This window comes from Rhinoderma darwinii, chromosome 8 (assembly GCF_050947455.1).
Source record: "Rhinoderma darwinii isolate aRhiDar2 chromosome 8, aRhiDar2.hap1, whole genome shotgun sequence".
In the NCBI taxonomy this organism is placed as follows: domain Eukaryota; kingdom Metazoa; phylum Chordata; class Amphibia; order Anura; family Rhinodermatidae; genus Rhinoderma; species Rhinoderma darwinii.
The window spans coordinates 64,835,523-64,855,902 of record NC_134694.1 but is presented as its reverse complement, the minus strand read 5'-3'; the positions used below and the strand labels follow the sequence as shown (position 1 = coordinate 64,855,902).

General features: G+C 42.0%; 1 protein-coding gene across 2 annotated transcripts in view; it reads right to left on the bottom strand.

The window, feature by feature from the left end:
• LOC142659495 (uncharacterized) overlaps positions 1-20,105 on the bottom strand; it is a 31,620-nt gene extending 11,515 nt beyond the window's left edge. The window contains exons 1-5 of one of the 2 annotated variants that reach the window (XM_075835682.1): positions 19,967-20,105; positions 12,541-15,889; positions 11,645-11,786; positions 11,433-11,531; positions 9,391-9,654 (exon numbers count right to left, since the gene is read on the bottom strand). In XM_075835682.1, the coding sequence (XP_075691797.1) occupies positions 9,391-9,654; positions 11,433-11,531; positions 11,645-11,786; positions 12,541-15,756 (3,721 nt within the window). In that variant the 5' untranslated portion in view covers positions 15,757-15,889; positions 19,967-20,105. Of the gene's footprint in view, positions 1-9,390; positions 9,655-11,432; positions 11,532-11,644; positions 11,787-12,540; positions 15,890-18,111; positions 18,219-19,966 lie in introns of those variants that run through there. The other variant, XM_075835683.1, reaches the window with a different exon arrangement.
• Between the last annotated feature and the right edge of the window lie 275 nt (positions 20,106-20,380).

Here is a 20,380-nt window from a genome sequence, read left to right as displayed (position 1 = left end):
ATTGCCCAGATTCTGCAGTTAAGAAACATCCCACACATGGCCCTAGTGTTCTAATGGACTGAAACACCGGCCCCAAAAGCAAAAGGAGCACCTAGTGGATTTTGGGGCCTCCTTTAATTAGAATATATTTTAGGCACCATGTCCAGTTTGAAAAGGTTCTGTGGTGCAAACAGTCGAAACCCCCCCCCCCCCCCAAAAGGGACCCCATTTTGGAAACTACACCCCTAAAGGAATTTTTCTAGTGGTATAGTTAGCATTTTAACCCCACAGGTTTTTTGAAGGTAGTCTAAAAAATATATAGGTTCTTTCAGAAAAGGTAGATTATCTTCAATTACTACAAGTAAAAAAAAAGGAGAAAGAGCAGCCCAACATTTGTAAAGCAATTTCTCCCGATTACGGCAATACCCCACATGTGGTAATAAACTCGGTTTGGACCCACGGCTGGGCTCAGAAGGGAAGGAGCGCAATTTGGATTTTGCAGAATTGGTTTCTGGGGGCCATGTCGCATTTGCAGAGCCCCTGAAGTACCAGTACAGTAGAAATTCCCCAGGTGTGATCCCATTTTGGAAACTTCATCTCAAATTTAACTCGAGGGGTATAGTGAGCATTTTGATCCCTCAAGTGCTTTATAGATTTTATTAGAATTGGGACGTGAAAATGAAAAATATTCCTCCCCCCCATATGTAGTTTTAGCTCATACATTTTTCATTTCCACAAGGAATGCAGGAGAAAAGACAACCCAAAATTAGTTACACAATTTCTCCTGAGTAACAAAATACCCCATATGTGGTTGTGAACGGTCATTTGGACACAAGGCAAGGGTCTAAAGGGAAAAAGCGCAATTTAGTTTTTGGAATGGAGATTTTACAAAGTTGGTCTGATGCCGTGTTGCATAGCTCGGAGGTACCAGTACAGTGAAAACCACCGAGAAGTTACCCCATTTGTGAAACTACACCCCTTTAAACATGATAAATTCCTTTAGTGTGTAGCGAGCATTTTGACCCCACAGGTTTTGCAGAAATTAGTACACAATAGATGTTGCATATTGAAAATTGCAATTTTTCCACAGATATGCTATTTCAGTGCCCAATGTGATTTGCCCAGTTTGCACCACTGGAGACACCCCATAAATTGTTAAGCAGGTTCTCCAGAGAGTACAGTAATACCCCATTTGTGGTCATAAACTGCTGTTTGGGCACACTGCTAGGTCTAGAATTTGGTTTTTGGAGAGCAGATTTTGCTTGGTAGCAGTTTTGTTTAGTGTTTTACTGGTGTTTCAGTTTATAAATTAGGGGGCATATGTACGCTGGGCGGAGTGCATCAGGCCATAATAGGATGATGTAATAATGGGGTAAATTATTAAAATTAATTATCCATGGATAGTGACGTATGCTTTGAACCAATCCTTTATGCACAGGCCAGATTTTTGGGTGCAGGAGTTGCACTTCTAAACGGTGTCTGTGGTATTGTAGAAACCATCTGCACTCCAGCATTGCCTAATCTTTGACTTCGTCACTAGCCTAGGGTCTACCGGTGGGGGCTAGCGTATGAGGACATGGGGTTTTAGGCAAAGAACTGCTGCACATAAAATTAGTCTGGGCTGTAATTTTGCATTATTGCGTTCTGAGAGTCATAATTTCATATTTTTCCGTTTAGCTGTGTGAGCGCTTGATTCACAGGACGAGCTGTAGATTTTATTAGTATAATTTTGGGCTACATGCGATTTTTTTGGGAGGTGAGGCCATAAAATAGAAATTGTCACTTTCTAAATTTTTAACGGCGTTCTCTGTGCAGTATAAATAGGTTTACTTTATTCTGCGGTTCGATACGATTATGAAAATACCAAGTTTATGAAGTTACTACTTTTGCTCAATGAAAAACACTTTAGTTATGTTTTAGTGTCACCATATCCCAAGAGCCACAACTTAATTTTTTTGTCCACAGAGCGAAGTGAGGGCTTGTTTTTTGTTTAGTTTTTATTGGTACCATTTTGGGGTACTTGCGGCTTTTGATCCATTTTTTTGGAAACCACGTGACCAAAATAGGAATTTCTGCCATTGTTTTTTTATTTGACGGTGTTCACCGTGCGAGATAACTAATGATTTTTATAGTTCAGGCCGACAAGAGCACGGCGATACCTATTATGTATATATTTATTTTTTTTCCTCATTTTTTTGGAATTATAAAAAGGGACTTTATCAGGGAAACAGGGCGATTGTTTTTAGATGAAACTTCTATTTATTTTTCTACAACTCTTTTTTTTTTTTTTAACACTTACTTGGGGACTTGAAGATCTGATCTTCTGATCCTAAGTACAATACACTACTTGTGTAGTGCAGTGTATTGTAGCTGTCATTTTAAAACAGTCTATTAGGTCCTGCCTTTGGCAGGACCCAATAGGCTTCCTTCCGTACTTGGCCGACTAGGAAGTCGTTGCTAGGCTTCCTGGTTGCAGTAGCAACCATCGGCACCCTGCTATTTTTCGTGGGGGGCCAACGGGGTGACACTGTCCAATCAGCTACGGACAGTGCAACAGTAAGAGCTGGAGAGAGGAGAGTGTGTGCCACACAGACCTGCATGCGCACACATGCTCTCTTCAGCTCTTGGCAGACAAGGACAAGACTGATCCCTCATGAGAGATCAGTCTTGTCCTTGTCTGCTGAAGAGAGCGAGCACACACAGCTCCAAGCTGTGCATGCATACGCTCTCCTCTCCAGCTCTTGCTGTGGCACTGTCTATAGCTGGTTGGACAGTGTCACAGCGATGTTACACGCCCCCTTCCCATTACACCCCATTGACAGTTCAGGGGGTTATTTAAATATTGGGCACCAAATATAACAGCACTGATAACTAGATGGTGGAGGGTAGGAGAAAAAAAAAAGTAAAGTGCCCCAGGGTTTGTGCAGCCCTTCCAATTACATGCTGCACACATATGTGCAGGTGAAAGGTTCTCTTTAAGGACCAGCCCAATTTCGGCCTTGGGTACAGAACAATGTCCTGACTTTTCTTCTCCTCTTTGCATCCTGGCACTCAACTAATATTCGATGTCGTTTGAGAGAGTGTTTTTTGGGGGACGAGTCGTACAGATGTAGCCATCTTTAGCTTGACGGATATTACGCTGCAGTGCGATATCACACAAAAGCCTTTGGAAAATAAGGGATCTTGTTACTGTATTTAATGCGTGAAGTCAAGATAAAAGACCGCTACATCTGTACTTATGTAGGTGCCATATTTGGTGTATTTACATTACCGTTTAACTTTGGCAAAATAAAATTTTATATGAGATGGAGGGGAAAAATAAATAAATCCAGTTCTAGACCACTCTGCTCCCGCTGCCTCCCAGCCACATCCTGGTTAGGTGGTAGGGAGTGACGGAAACAGAGTGCCCACTGAGCTACGCTGTCCCCGTAGCTACCGAGTTCCGCAGACAGCGTAGCTCACCGTGCTACAGGGTTTCAGTAACACCCATTCACTTCTAAGGGAGTTACGGAAACAGCGTAGCTCAGCGAGCACTCGGCTGTTTCCGTAACACCCAACCAGAAAGTGGTCGGGGTTTAGGGGGCCACCTCTGGGACCTGTACCTATCTGACTTTTATGGCATATCCTGTGGATATGGTAAAATGTATCCCATGGGGACGTGGTTTTGTATTACAGCTGTTGCCCTGATTGTGTATTTTTGTGCCCACACGATCAGCATGACCTCTATGCTAGTCATGATGTGGCAACGTCCAGCCGCTAAGGACGTCAAGCAGTTAGAGATAAATGTGATCTTAGACTTTAAAGTCTAAACTCCGCTTCAGTAAACCAGGAAAATACTTTATACATAAGATACCCGTGAGTAGAACATCCCTATGAAAAGACCCATTTATAAAAACAATATCATCTAGTACCACAACTGGTAACTGCTTCTCTTTACACAGAAGCACTTTATAAATAGGAGTCTCACCATCAAGGATAGGATATGCACCAAAGTATAAAGCTTGCTATAGAATAGTGAATGAGGAGTAATAGCTAACCAAAATCTTTCCATAATTTAAATTTATTTACTCAGATATTACCATTTTTCGCAGAAGAGATGCAAAGAGGACAACTGACAAGTGCAGCCATATCTCTTCTCAGAACAGACTCATTTTGTCAGCAAGTTAAAGCGTACCAAACCTTTTAGGGGACATTAACCCCTTCAGGTCTAAGCCGGTTTTAGCCTTCAGGACAAAGACATTGGATAGGTAAAAGCGTTCCCGAGATGGTTCTCGTGACATATTGTACTCTAGGTTAGTAGAAAAATGTGGTCGATAAATTCAGTATTTGTGATAAACCCCAAAACTGAGAAAATTGGCATTTTTCTAAATTTGAATGTATCTGCTTGTAAAACATAGTAATACCACACAAAATCGTTACCAATTGACATTTCCCATAAGCCCACTTCACGTTTGCATCGTTTGAGCGTCCTTTTATTTTTCTAGGACGTTACATGACTTCGGACTTTAGCAGAAATGTCTCACATTTTCAAGAACTTTTCAAAAGGCTTTTTTTGTTTTGTTTTAAGAGACTAGTTCTGAAGGGACTTTGAGCACCTTATTTGTTAGTAAGACCCCATAGATAACCTAATCTTAAAAACTGCACCCCTCAAAGTATTCAACACTGCATTCAGAAAGTTTAACCCCTTAGGCATTTTACAGGAATTAAAGCAGAGGTGAAGTTTACTAATTATTTTTGCTGAAATTAATTTCTAATACTTTTTCTGTAACACAGGTTTTACCAGGAAAACAGCTTAATATTACCCAGATTCTGAAGTTTCTAGAAATATCCCACATGTGGCCCTAGTGTGCTAATGGACTGTAAGGAGGACCTGGAGGATTGTGGGGCCTCTTGAACATAAATTAGGCACAATGTCTGGTTTGAAGCGGTTTTGCGGTGCCAAAACCGTTAAGTTTTTTTATTGTTTTCGCCCGTCTGTATGTAATGTTAGGTTTATCTGGTATCAAGGGTTTCAAGAAAGGGTCATTTGTCAGAATGTGCCAGTGTTTTTTGAAAATGGTAGCTATGGTCTTACTCCCTTTGTTAAATGAAGTTATGAAATTGGTTTTAACCCTCTCACAATTTGATTTTGACTTAGTGTTTGTAGGTTTCACTTGGATACATTCTTTTTGTGTCAGACTCCTGGCCTTTGATGAGACTTTTTGGAAAACCTCTCTAAAAATCTCTGGTTTAAAATCCCACATTCTTGGTCAAAGGCTAAATTATCAGAACAATTCTTCCTAATTCTTCGGTATTGTCCGAATGGAATGTTTCTAAGCCATGGGGGATAATGTGCGCTTTTAAAATCGAGATAGCGGTTTACGTCAACCATTTTAAAATGAGTCCTAGTTGTAAAAAGGCCGTTTTTCTTTCCAATCGTTAGATCTAGAAAGTCAATGTTTGTGTCTGAAAAGTTATGAGTAAAAGTGAGGCCAAAGGTATTATTATTTAAAAGCTCTATAAAATCGCTGGCAGTGACAGAGTCGCCCTTCCATATAAAAAAACAGGTCATCGATAAAACGTCTATAAAACAAGATTCTATCTCTAAAAGCATGTTCACCGAGTATGAGGGCTTCCTCGAAGGCCCCCATATATAAATTTGCATATGAGGGGGCAAACCGTGTCCCCATTGCACATCCCTTTATTTGTTTGTAAAATTTTCCATCTGAATTAAAAACATTATGGGTTAGAATAAAATCTACACATTCCATAATAAAATTGATCTGTGTATTTGGATATCGCAAGTCTGTTGCAAGATAATCTAAGGTGACTTGTGCACCCTTTGTGTGTGGAATATTAGTGTATAATGAGGATACGTCCGCTGTAAGAAAATTTATATTGGTTATGTCACAGGTTGACTGTAGTTGAAAAAGATCCCTTATGAGGTGTGTCGAATCCTTAAGAAAGGAAGGTAATTTGGAAACTAGAGGTTGGAGGTGAATGTCTACGAAATGTGATAGGTTACTTGTCAGGGAGCCTATTCCTGAGATTATTGGTCGGCCTGGCGGGTTGAGGAGGGCTTTGTGAATTTTGGGAAGGTGATACATGAATGGGATGGTTGGAAACGGAACAGTCAGAAACATTTTTTCTTTTTTGCATATCAGGTTTTTGGTAAATGCGGTCTCTATCAATAGTTTGTATTCTATTGCAAATTCAGGAATTGGATTGTGTTTGAGTTCTTCATAATACAGAGTGTCTGACAGTAATCTATGAGCTTCTTTTAAATATTCAGATCTGTCTTGTAGGACTATGCCTCCCCCTTTATCCGCAGGTCTGATTACTATGTTCTGGTTAGTCTGTAGGTTTTTTAAGGCTCTCCGTTGGGAAAGGGATAGATTATCCCTGGGGGTACTACAATGTTGGATGGTTTTTAAATCACTGCTCACCAGATTGGAGAAGGTTTCTATGGCCGGACCCCTATGGTGTAAGGGATAAAAAGAAGATTTGGGATGGAGGTCAGTCATAACAGGTGTAGTGCTAACTGTTGTGGTCTGGTTAGGTAGAGTCACTGATGGGGAGATAGCAAAGTGACGAAGTAGGGTCATTTTCCGCATGAATTTGTTTAGATCCATGAATAGATCGAAACCATCATGGGACGAGGTGGGACAGAATGAAAGTCCCTTGGATAGTAGGCTAATTTCGTCTATACTAGGGGTGAATTTAGATAGATTGAAGATTTTGGTTAGATTGGTTTGTGTTTTTTCTTTAATGACAGTGGTGGAATTCTTGGAGCGGTGTCTCCCCCCTCTGCATCTAACCCTAGTTTTCTTTTTGAATGTGTTCTTTGTACTATTGGAAAATACAAGTTTATGGTTTGGGACGGGGTTAATTGCCCCTATGGGCTTGGCAAGTGGACATGATAGGCGGCATTGTAGGAACAAGGGGAAGGCCTAAAAAAGTTGGGGGGTTAGTGAGGTTGGTTGGACCTGGACAAGGAGGAAAGTTTTGGGGAATCAATATAGGGGAGGATCCAACAAAATGGGTAGTAAGATCCAGGAGGGATGGTGAATAATCGGGAGTAAGAGTGTTATTACTAGATATTGAATGGTTAGGGGAAAGCCCTAGGGGAGTACTAGGAAGGAGGTTATGAAGAATGAGGTGTGCGTCCAAGTCACAAAATTTGAAAGCGAATTGTGGGATAGGGCCTGGGAGTTTATGATTTGGTGCAATACTCCGTGGGGTATTGGGGGTCTGAGATCCAAGGGTGGTTGGGACTAACGGGGGTGGCCTGATGGTGGTTGATATTGGTTGTTTAGAAATATTTGGTGTTTGGACGGGACCACGGCAGGGAGTATCGAAGGTGGTAGATTTGGTGCCCGGGTGGATCCTAGGTGAGGATTTGAACCGAATTGCTGATTTAGTGAGGTGTATTGGGAGAAAAGTTTTCCTATTCAAAATATTGTTGTTATTGGTTGGAGGTTGGATCGGTGTCCAATCTTCAATTTTGTTGTTGATATAATCATTTCTATCTCGTGTGACACCTATGGTGTCCACCACCCGAGGTGAGCGTAATTGTCGCATCCACCTTATTCTCATCATCTATCAAATCCTGACTTGGCCTCTGTGGCGCCGTGTTCCTTTTTTCTAATTTACTTAGGGGTATGGTGAGCAGTTAGACCCCAGAGGTCTCTTGCAGAACTTATTAGAATTAGGCCATGAAAGTGAATCTCAACATTTTTCCCACTAAAATGTTGAATTTCTAAATTTCACAAAGGAGAAAAGGCACCCCAACATTTGTAAAGCAATTTCTCCCGAGTACAGCAATATCCCACATGTGGTCATAAATTCTCATTAGAAATGAACCCTTTCAGGACTGATCGATTTTTTGCTTTTTCACTCCCCGCCTTCCAAGTGCCATAACTTTTTTCTTTTTTGGTCAATAGAGCGGTGTGAGGACTTATTTTTTGCAGGAGGACCTTTAGTTTCTCTTGACACCATTTAATGTACCACGTAATGTACTGGTAAACAAACAAACAAAACATTTGCAGGCTGAAATTGGAGGAAAAAACTGATTCCGCCATTGTTTTTTGGGTTTGGTTTTTAGTACTTTAAACTACAACTTAGCTTCATTATGAGGCTCAATAAGATTATGGTGATCCAAATTTATAGATGTTTTGAACTTTCACAAAAGAAAAAAAAAAAAAAAAAAAAAAAAAAAAAAGCTTTGTTTCACAAAATTCTGAGAGCCATAACTACCGTGTTTCCCCGAAAGTAAGAGTGTCTTACTTTCTTTTTATCCCCAAAAGCCCCACTATGTCTTACTTTCGGGGTATGTCTTATATTGGAAAAAAATTGTCAAATTATTATTTTTTTTTCACAAACTTTAACTGTTTTACATTTTTTTTTTTTAGTCCCACCAGGGGACTTCACTATGCGATGTGCCGATCGCATATATAATGCTTTGGTATACTTAGTATACCGAAGCATTATTGCCTGTCAGTGTAAAACTGACAGGCAACCTATTAGGTCATGCCTCCGGCATCGCCTAACAGGCAGATGCTGAAGGCAGACCTGGGGGTCTTTGTTAGACCCCCGGCTGTCATGGAAACCCGACGGCGACCCGCGATTTGTTTGCGGGGGCGCCGATCGGGTGACAGAGGGAGCTCCCCCCTCTGTCAAACACATTAAATGCCGCTGTCACTATTGACAGCGGCATTTAATGGGTTAAACCGCCGGAATCGGCGCGCGCTTCGATTCCGGCAGTTGCAGCAGGAGCCAGGCTGTGTATAACAGCCGTGCTCCTGCCGCTGATCGCGTGGGTACAGTCTCAGTACCCGCGCCATCACAGGACGGCGCGGTGACGTATGGAGAGGGGGGCGGCGCGGAAGTGGGCAGGAGGCGGCAATACCCCCGTGTTTCCCCGAAAATAAGACATATGTCTTACTTTCGGGGTACGGCTTATATTAGCCGACCCCCTGAAACCCCCGATACGTCTTACAATCGGGGGTGTCTTACTATCGGGGAAACACGGTAGTATTTTTTGGTCGATTGAGAGGTGTGAGGGCTTTTTTTTTGCGGGACGAGCTATAATTTATTGGAACATAAAACTTTGATCACTTATTACTTGAGAGCTAAGGTGACAAAAACATAAAACGATCGGCTTTTTAATCTATTTTTTTACAGCACCCACCGTGCGAGTTCAATAATGGTATATTGTGGTAGTGGTTTCTTGAAAAGTTAGTGACCATACCATCTGTCGTTCATAAGCAAATTCAAACCTGACAGCTAATATGGCTGTACTTTCCAAGAATGGCTGCTGCAAAACATGAAACTGTAAGGAACACATTTTAGAATTACTATAAACTCTAATTTACTATTAATATGAGGCCCAATTTAGGTTTTAGCTGGAAATCCTCTATTAGGTTTACATACCGGTAGAAGCAGCTGGAATGCTTGCACCATCTTCTGATGATAGTAAATATTCAAACTTCTCTGCTTTGGCTTGTACAGTGTGGTTTGGGGATGAACTAGGTTTAATACTGGCTGGAACGGGGGCAGGTTCTTTTGTGAAGTTTGGTGCAAGAGCTTCCAGTTTTGCAGCGGATCTTATAAATATGCTTCCAGCTTTTATTGAGCCAATTTCTCTTTGAGGTGCGAATGTAGGATGTTCTCTCTGAAGTTTCTTTGTAGGTAATCCTGTAACATAGAAATAGTGAACTCAAAAATGCTCAAATCCTGATCCACATAGACGTTGCGCATCTCTGACGTGAAAAACTGCAGTTTTTCACGTACTAGGTCCATCCGTGCCCTGCGCTGCGGGATGAGATATCATGCATCCCCCATTGACTAGTTTATGGAGGGATGCGTGAAGGAAAAAAAAAAAAATGGACATGTCCTATTTTCTCACAGATCTTTCACATGGTCCGTTGAGATAACGGCCGTGTAAACAGCCACATTGAATTATATAGGTTCATGCGATGGCCGTGGTTTCAACGGCCGTCACACGGACGTTTAACACGTTCGTGTGAATAAAGCCTTAAAAAAAAAAAAAAAAACACAAATTAACTGCAGTGATGTCATAAAGAGGTATTTATTTTTGCAACGTGACCATTTTAACCCCTTAATGACAAAGCCATTTTTACGGTTTTCCATCGTCGCATTCCAAGAGCTATAACTTTATTTTTGCGACGACATAGCTGTATAAGGTCTTGCTTTTTGCGGGACAATTTGTGTTTTGTAATAGCACCATTTTGAGGTACATATTATATATTGATTAACGTTTATTAACTTTTTTTGTGTGGGGAGGGGAATAGAAAAACTGAAATTTCGCCACTGTTTTTTGCATCTTAAATCTATGCTGTTTAACGTGTGATATAAACACAATGACTTTATTCAGCGGGTTGTTACAATTGCAACGATACCAAATTTGTATCGTTTTTGTATGTTTTAATACTTTCACACCGTAAAAACGCTTTTTTATTTTCAAAATTATATGTTTGTGTCTCCATATTTGAAGAGCCATAACTTTTTTATTGTTTCGCCGATGCGGTTGTATGAGGGCTTTGTTTTTGCGGGAAGACTTGTCGTTTTTATTGGTACCATTTGAGTAGATGCGACTTTTTGATCACTTTTTATCACGGTTTTTTTAAGTCAGGATTCACAGAACACAGCAATTTTTCCATCGTTTTTTATGGCGTTCACCGTGCTGGTTAAATAATGTAATAGATTTATAGTCTGGGTCGTTACGGACGCGGCGATACCAAATATGCTTAACTTTTCCTATATTTTGTTTTTTTAATAGTAAAGCAGTTTGTAAGGGGAAAAAGTGGGTTTTTCATATTTTTTTTAAATTAACTATTAAACTTTTTTACTAGTCCCACTAGGAGACTTTAATATGCGATTCTCCGATCGCTATTATAATACACTGCAATACTTTTGTATTACTGCCTGTCCGTTTAAAACGGACAGGCATCGGCTAGGTAATGCCTCCGGCATGATCTAGCAGGCATTCGCTCCAGGCAGACCTAGGTCCCTTTATTAGGCCCCCGGCTGCCATTAGAGAGACACTCTGCGATCTTATCGCCGGGTGTCGGTGGGAGAGAGAGGGAGCTCCCTCCCTCTCTCCAAAACCACTCAGATGCGGCGCATGCTATTGCGCACCGCATCTGAAGGGTTAAACGGGTGAGATGATACTAATAGCGATCTCACCCGGCAGAGCAGGGACGCCCCCAGCCGCCTCTGGCAACTGAGAGCAGGGAGATTTGACGGCTCCCTGCTCTGTTTACTTTATCCTGATGCAGTGCCGTAAAAAGGCATATGCATCAGAATAAAGCCTGCTAGTGGCCGCCGTTAAAAGGCGTATTGGCGGTCACTAACGGGTTAAACAGCAAATTCACCTATAACAAACTATACAGGACTAAAGTTTACTCAAACTCTTCAACAAAATATATTTTAAATAGTTCATTTCTGTTCACCTTTGATGTGAGATTTACATTTCTGAAAGACTTTTTGCGATTGCGGAAGAGGATGGTGCAATGAGGGAGTTCCTGTTCTCTGGAGGCCGGTTCTGATACCTATTGAGGGGAAATTAAGTTACTATAAAAAAAAAAAATTTGTTCAATATATAAAATAATAATTTCCTTTGGGAAAGCTGTAGTCTCAACACTTGATATTGGTGGACGCACACCTGAAACAGTCCCACTAATTGGTGTATCGGGTAGGCTTGCGGCAGCATTTTGACCTCCAATAGAGAGACGAACATTAGCAGCTGGTGCCACCAATCGAGAAGGTGGCTTGACAGAGGGGGCCATTGGCAGCTGTGACTTGGTCTGAAAAATAGAGAAATCTAAACATCATTTATAAGAAAAGAAAAAAATAAGTAAACCTGCAGAAGAATCTGACTGGTTTCACAATGCCTGTCTAAAATACAATAGATTTGTGAGGTTTTACAGCTGGGGAGCCGATAAACAGTTCTGTAAGGTAAGTCACGATTAAGTATAAAGTTCCATGAACGTGGAGCTGTAAGCACTCTGCATGCCCCTGGGAGATGCCTCTGTACAGCACCATACTCTTAACCAGAAGCAATGCTTCTAGGGGGGGGGGGGGGGGAAGATACGTAGTAAATTATGCAATGGAACATGCCCCAATTCTCCCAGATGCCCTATGAATAGGTTTAAAAAAAAAAAAAATAAATGAGATTTTTGGGGTGGAATTGCTGCGGAATTCTGCAACAGACTGCCATTACTTTCTATGGCTTTATAGGTAAAAAGTAGTTGAGGAAAATAGGCTGCGGTGCAGAAATCATTTCACAGCATGCATGGCTGCCATATTTTCATTACAGATTCAGCCTTTGCAATTCAAAGCCTGAAATCTGTGGCAAGTCTGCCGTGAAATCTGCAATGTCTGAACTGTCAAATATGCAAAATATGCAAAAATTCCTGCCACGTCTAAACATGCCCTATATGTGCTCAGCTCCCAAAGCTTAAAAAAAAAAACAAAAAAAAAAAAAAACTAAGACATAAGCAGCTTCTTCATCATGACAGGTTCACTTATAGTAAAAACAGAAGTCAATAATCTACAAACCTTTACAACAGCAGTAGCATTAGGAGGTCTGAATCGGTTTCCAGTAAGCTGGGTTATACTTCCTCCGGTGCCCTTCATGCCTTGATTTGGGTTTCCCTGGAAAGCCCTTGGCAAACTTTGGCGGTTCAGTGGGGGGCGTATCAGACTTCTTCCTGGTATGCCCATTGGTGCAACTTTAGAGACTGCTGGTTCCTTTGCCAGATTCTGATACAGCGCTAAAGATCGACGCGCTGATGGGATGCCAGATGTTGAAGGTATTGGTTTTGGCATTGCCTGTGGTGGAGGAACTGTGCTCCTTTGTATACTAAGAGGGAGAAATGATACACGTGAAGGTGGTTTTCCTTTGTCATGATGGTTCATTGCCTGTTCTCCTGGGACCTCGTTTGCAGATTCATCTAATACAGGACCGATGGATGTGTTTGGGCCGTGTGGCACAGAATCTTTGCAAGATTTCAGAAACTGAAAATTATTTAAACCAGGAACAGGTGTAGAGGTGACAAAAGAAAGGGATCCAATAGAAAAGACACTCGCATCGTGAGCATTTTCTTCATCCTGGATCATGCTACAAGATTCTGAGAGCAATGGTGGATTCCTCAATTCTTTGCAGACATCCACTTCTTTCTTGGAGGTAGCCATTTCTGAGATGCAGTTTCGGTGCTCATTTCCTTCCAATTTGTGCCCTTCTGTAACATTTAGTTTAGCCGGGGCAAGCGGCCCGACCAGTGTACTGGGGTCAATAGTTGCACGAGTCAAATCAACCGATGTTTTGTCTTCCAGCTCTACAAACGGAAATTCTTTGGCTTCAGCGCCCTCTAAAGTTTCTTGTGTAGGGTCAAGGTTGGAGAAAGGTGTATGAATGTTTATCATCCCCAAGTCCTTTTTAGCTTCTCCATTCAAATCATAACAAAAGTTTGAAACAGATTGGTTTGTTCCTGTAGTACCAGGGAGGTTTAGGTCACTGACCACAACACCATGCTGAGCTGGCACATCCAGAACCGCATGTAAGGAAGCCTGGGTGACTGGTTTAAATAAACGATCAGGAATAGATGACAGAACTTCCGCTAAACATTTTGGCATTATTCCAACATCCTGAGTGCAAGGAGTTGTAGAGATGTCATCAAGGGTGGAAGTATTATCCTGGGATCTATCCGCAGAAGCTTGGGGAACAATTTCGATGACCTGCGTCGTATTGGGCGTTGTGACTGCCTCATGCACTGAAGCAACGTCCTGTGTAGTATTTACACAAGTCTGCTGCACCACTTCAATTTCATGCGTAGTATTGGCCGGTTTGCACTCATGCATGGATGGAATGTCTTGTGTGGTGTTTGCGGGAAAGAGCGGTTCCGTTTCAATTAACTGCGTTGTGTTGGCGGATGCAACCACATCATGCATTGGTGTCACGTCCTGTGTGGTATTGGCAGATTGCGGCACAGCATCCATAGTCTGGGTAGTATTGACAGACATGGCATCCTCATTCACTGAGGCAATGTCCTGTGTAGTACTACCAGAGTGCAGCTCTGCCATGTCAACCAAATGTGTGGTATTAGCTATATAGGCCTCTTGAATGGATGGTATATCTTGTGTTGTATTAGAGATAGGTGATTGAAACGGTGCCACATGAGTAGCATTTGCTGTAGTCATCTCCTCATGTATTGATGTAACACTCTGTCTGGTATTGGTAGATGCCATATTTACATCAATCACATGAGTGGCATTAGTAGGATCATCATAATTTGTTACAATGTCCTGTGGAGTACTGGCACAAAGTTTACGTACATCAGTTTCCCTTGAACGTCTAAGGCAGCCTGTGATATTCCCTTCATGCATTGATGCAAGACTGGTATTGGTACTGACTGGAGCACGTGGTGAAGTCTTAATCACTCGGCTGATGTTCAGGGCGACAGCCATATCCGGCATAAACATCGGCGGTTCTGTTACACGGTCAGAGAGCTTGTGTTCCGCTTGAAGCGCATTGCTGGAGAGGACTGCAGTTATCCCTTCATCACAACACTTGCTAGCGGCACAGGTATGCAAAGACTCACTAGCAGATGTTTCTGGTGTTAAACGGTCTAACACTTTTGGTAAAGTTATTATTGCATTCACTTGACTAAGATGATCTAATCCCCAGTCCATCTCAAGTGGTTTGGTCTTCTGCCTCTTAATACTTACACCTTCTAGCCGATCACTGAAATGAGAAAGCCCTTCAGCGTTGCTCACAGAATGTCCTTTGTTGTTTTTAATGCCACATTCAGATAAGTTACAATCGTTAAGTTGCTCAGTCTTTTCGAGATCCAGAAGACTAACGCCAAATAGTGATCGCCCTTCTATGAAGGGGCTACTTTCCAGAGAGCACATCATTTTAGAGACTTCACAGGCTAGCATGGACTTCATTGGTGTACATTCATATGGAGGAGGTTCTGCATCAATCATAGACAAATCAAACTCTTCCACTTTACGTTTTCCTGGACTCTTCACATCGGTTCCTATGTTCCTTATCTGATTAACTATTTCTTGGCATTCGGCAGCAAAGAAACTTCTATATAGTGGAGTCTTTGCTGGAGTTTCATGCGACGAGACATCTGCACAATATGCGTTCTTGTGAAACATATCTATCCGGTTTACATTGTCTCGATGTTGCCATTCCTCTGACATATTGGATTCAAAATCCACTTCCATAACAGGGGTAAGTTTTTTCTTGACACCTTTTGATGGCATTGGAGTGCTAAAATATTTGTCACTGTCAATGGAGGAGACCTCTGCAGACTCCTGCTCCTCACTCTCGCAAGGAACTGTGGGGTCTGCAAAGTAGGACAGGGACATATTGGAGACGCCCAAAGCTTTAGATACTGGATGGCAACCAGGAGAAGAGAACTGAATTTCACCTGGCAAATGTTCTTTACTTAAAACAGGAGCTACTATTCCATCATTGTTCTTCAGGACACTCAGCACCGAGACTTCCGTCTTACAGAGACTCCTTTCATCTTGAAGGGTCAGGGGAGTATTTGTGAGGTCTGTGCAAATATTCATTCTTTTTTGCTCACTACTAGATCCAGTAAAACCACAATCTACATATTTTTCCAGATTGTCTTTTCCAAACCGTGATTTGCACTGTAGTGAAGACTGCCATCCAGGTTCACTTACCCACCTTTTAAGTGAACCCAGCGGGTGTTTCAGTGCAGTGTTCACACTTGGGCCATTTATGTCCTTTAGTGCCATACGCTGCAGCTGATGCAAGGGGCTTTTGGTGCCTACTGCCACTCTGGCTGTTTTTTGGGTAGGTCCCTCCAGGTTTAAATATGAACGCAACTAAATAGTGTGAAAAAACTATATGGATTTTTAGTTTTGCAACCTGAAAAAAAACAAAAAAAAACACAAATTACTAAAAATATTATAAAGCCTTCCAATAATATTTTAAAATAGAATTGTCGGTCATGACAGTATCACTTTAACAGCCTTTGAGGACCAAGCTTATATTAGCGTAAAAGAGGTTCTCACAAAATGACAATTATCCACAGGATAGGTGGTAAGTATTTGATCACTGGGACCCCCACCGATCACGAGTCCACGGTTTGAATGAAGCTACAGTCGGACATGTGCGCTACCATTCCATTCAACTTGATGGGACTGACTGAGATAGCAGAATATTGCGTTGGCTGCCCCAGCGATCAGACACCTACCACCCATCCTGTGGATAGGTGATAAGTGTCATTCGTGGGAGAACTGAGGACGGAAGGAATTTATTTCGTTTTTGCACTACTTTATATGGAGCCAAAACTTTTGAATGGCAGCTTGATTTTTGTGGAACAAGTTATATTTTTCAATTGCACTATTTTGATGTACATAGAATTTATTACTTAAAGAGACTGTCACCACATTATAAGTTCCCTATCTATCGCCTACATAAGGAGATTGGCACTATAATGTAGGCGACAGCAGTGCTTTTTAGAAAAACTATTTTTACCACTTTGAGAGATTTTTAGCTTTATGCTAATTAGTTTCTTAATGCCCAAGTGGGCATGTTTTTACTTTACACCAAGTGGGCGTTGTACAGAGGAGTGTATGACGCTGACCAAGCAGCATCATGCACTTCTCCATTCATTTACACTGCAATAGCGATATTGTTATATCGCTATGTGCAGCCACATACACAAGCACTAACATTACAGCAGTGTCCTGACAATGAATATACATCACTACCAGCCTGGACGTGATGTTTATTCAGAATCCTGACACTTCTGAATCTTTTGTGAGATTTCCAGCAAGGAAAACGTAATCTCGTTTTAAATGACAGTTTACATCGTAATCTTGCGAGATTACGTTTGCCTTGCTAGAAATCTCATACAAAAGATTCAGACGTGTCAGGATTCTGACTACACATGACATCCTGGCTGGAGGTAATGTATATTCATTGTCAGGACACTGCAGTAACGTTAGTGTGTTTATGTGGCTGCACATAGCGATATAGCTGTATCACTAGTGCAGTGTAAATTAATGGAGAGAAGTGCATGACGCTGATTGGTCAGCGTCACACTCCTCTAGAGGTACAAGGCCCACTTGGTCTCAAGTAAAAACACGCCCACATGGGCATTAAGAAACTCATTAGCATAAAGCTAAAAATAGATAGTTTTTCTAAATAAAAAGCACTGCTGTCATCTACATTATAGCGCCCATCTCCTTATGTAAGAGATAGGGCACGTTTTTGCAGTGGAAGAATGAAGGTATAAAGAAATTCCACGTTTGTTTGTTTTTTATGATTCAGTGTGCGGTATAAACATGTTAACTTTATTATTTGAGGCGTTACAATTGCAGGGATACCAAATGGTTATAGGTTTTTGTTCCCCCCCCCCCTAACACTTTCCCACAATAAAGCCAATTTTTATAGGAAAAGAAAAATAGTACACTTACGTTAAACCCCCTTTTTTTTTTATAAGAAATTTTAAAAGGGGATGTCCACATACGGACAACTGATGACCTATCCGCAGGATAGGACATCAGTATACAATCGTGGGGGGGTCCGAGACCCTGACCCCACTCAGACCAGCTGCCTCCAGATGTTATGAAGGTTATGCAGTATTCGGAAGCAGATGGCTCCGGTAACGGAATAGCGGATGAGTTGCAGTACTGCCGCTCTTCTATCAAGTGAATAGGAGCAGAGCTAGTTCTACAGCACGGCCGCTATGCAGTAGCTGGAGCCATCTGCTTCCAGCTCCAAATACTGCATACCGTTCATAACATCCGGAGGCAGCCAATCTGTTACGCCGCCCAGGTGTCTGACCCCACAGTGCATGGACAATCCCTTTAATCTTTTACTCCCACTAGGGGACATCACATTGCGATCTATTATTGTAGGGGTGAAATACAGATATTCATAAAATGCCTACCAGCAGTTAGGACAGACCCCCTAACTGTACAGTCCTTAGTTTCTATAGGACTAAGTGTATAGTCAAAGGAGTTTATATACTGCGGAAAATTCCACTGCATATCCAACCCAGAAACCGCAGGGAAATACGCCGGAATATACAAAATCAGGTTTAGTTGGCGATAGGGCGGATTATCTGCTTCTTTACTCACCTCTCCTGGCTCTCCCATCACTACATATATCTGCTCCTCCAGCTGGTTTCCATTCAGCCGGCCTCCTGCGATGACGTTTCGTCAGATGTCTGCTGCAGCGGTCACGTGTAAAGAAACTTCGTCACAGGAGGCCATCTGTACAGACACCACACAAAGGAGCAGGGCTATGGGAGAAGAGTTTTTTTCTGTAGCTAGTGGTATGTGCTGTAAATACGCTGCGTAATAGCAGCAAATTCCACAATTGCCATTTGATGGGGAATTTGACTTGACAATTGAAATCAGTAGGAAAATTCTGCAACAAATGTGCTCCAATTCCGCAAAAAAAAAAAAAAAAAAATCTAATTACTGTGGATTTCGAAAACGGTCCGCAGGTCAGTTTATGCAATTATTTTGTAAAGAATTTTTCTGGAATTTGATCAAACCTCATCCCCTTTACAGTAACAGTAGGTGCTGCTGAATTTCCATATCACATATGCCACGTGTGACCATTTCCTTTGAGCAATGAACATACTAGTTTAAATTTTTTATTAGACTGCTAAATATCCAAGACACTTACAAGTGTTGACTTTGTAATGATGCATGGCCCATGTGGAAGTCGTCACAGCTGAGTAGGAGAAACATTTACTATGGGGTGTGCGTTATTAGGGAAATTGCATAGAAAACAAATTGAAGTGATTAGTCATGTTTCAGAGTTTATTTTACATGCAAAAAAACAAGTGTCAACATGTAACTAGGGTAATTCAGTGCATTGTAAACCATCAGTACAGTGAGAATGTATGGGGGGGGGGGGGTGTCATTCATATGAAGACCAGTTACGTGATACAAGTGACCAGATTGTTCATTATTTCAGATTCCTATTCTTAGATTTGTTTGTTCAGTGCTAAGTGTCCAAGCTGGACAAATAATTATTGGAATAGGGATCTGATCCTAGATCACGGACGTTGTGGTATCTTATGACGCTCCTCTGGTCAGCATGGATGAGAACACCTATACATTCCCACTGTACAGTCTGTATGTGGCACAGGGGTCTGGGAATTGGTGCTGAAACACTTGAATAAGTCAAATTTGTGAAGAAGTAACTTAGACCCTGATGCAAAAACTGTAACCGGGTCCCAAAGGATCACGTATCTTTATTGGGGTTATTCAGGGTCTGAAAAAGGTTTTGCTGATGACTGAAAATAGGAGAAATCACCCGTAGAAGCAGCACCCGCCCGTCCTTGCCCCCTGTGATCTAGCGCTGATGCGACACTTCTGCACATTGTTTACATGTAGCACATGACCGCTGCAGCCCGAGGGTCTAGTGGTGACTGATCGTATTTCTGGCGTGATGCCGGAAATACAACACATGATCTCCGAGCCCTCTGATTGGCTGCAGCGTCACATACATGTAAACAATCACCAGTAGTGCTGCTGGAGCTTCAGCGATGTAACACAAGGGGAAGACATAAGTGAGCACTGCTTTTTATGGTAATCTCCCTCATTTTCAGCCATTAGTAAACATTTTGGAAACCCTAACGGTCTCGTAGGTGGTAGAGGAATCTTTTGAGCCCCCTCACTCCAGGGCACGGGTGGAACAGCAACCTCTACACCCCGCCCTAAAACTTGAATATCTTTTAACAGAACTCCAATCCTATGCCAGTAACCGTGCTCAGAAACATGGCTTACCACACTGAACGCTGTATGCAAAGTCTTCACATATGTAAGCCACTAAATATCAGGTGATTATCAATAGTAAAGCCCGTACTACACAGGTCACGCACAGCCCACATGTAACATTGATTCTACCGAAGCCCCGCCAATTACAGACTAGCTTATAGGAAGAGCTAGGAGCGTTATAATGAAGGAATAAACTCACTGTGAGGGCAATCGTTATTAGAATACACTGAGCGGGTCCCAATCACTAGACGCCGCCGCTCACTCCCACAGGTCACGTCCAGCCGGCACCACACCCACAGAAGAACTGCTACCAATACAACTGTAAAACGCGCTCTGAATCCTATTGGTCGCTCGTTTTACCTAGAAAACACCCAATGAAAGAGCCACGTAAAGGCAGAGCACCAATTAGATTTGTCGGGGGCGGATGAGGAAGTGGCGGCTTCGGAATGAGAATTGAGAGACATGCGCAGTCGGGCATGAGCCGAACAGGCTGAGTTGTTCCTGGTATGTCCTCCCTACAGAAACTCCATTCTAGACAATTTACTAGCGAGGTGACTAGATTGGAGTTGCTGGAGGGAGGACTTGCTCGGAAAAACTCCAATCTAGACGGGTC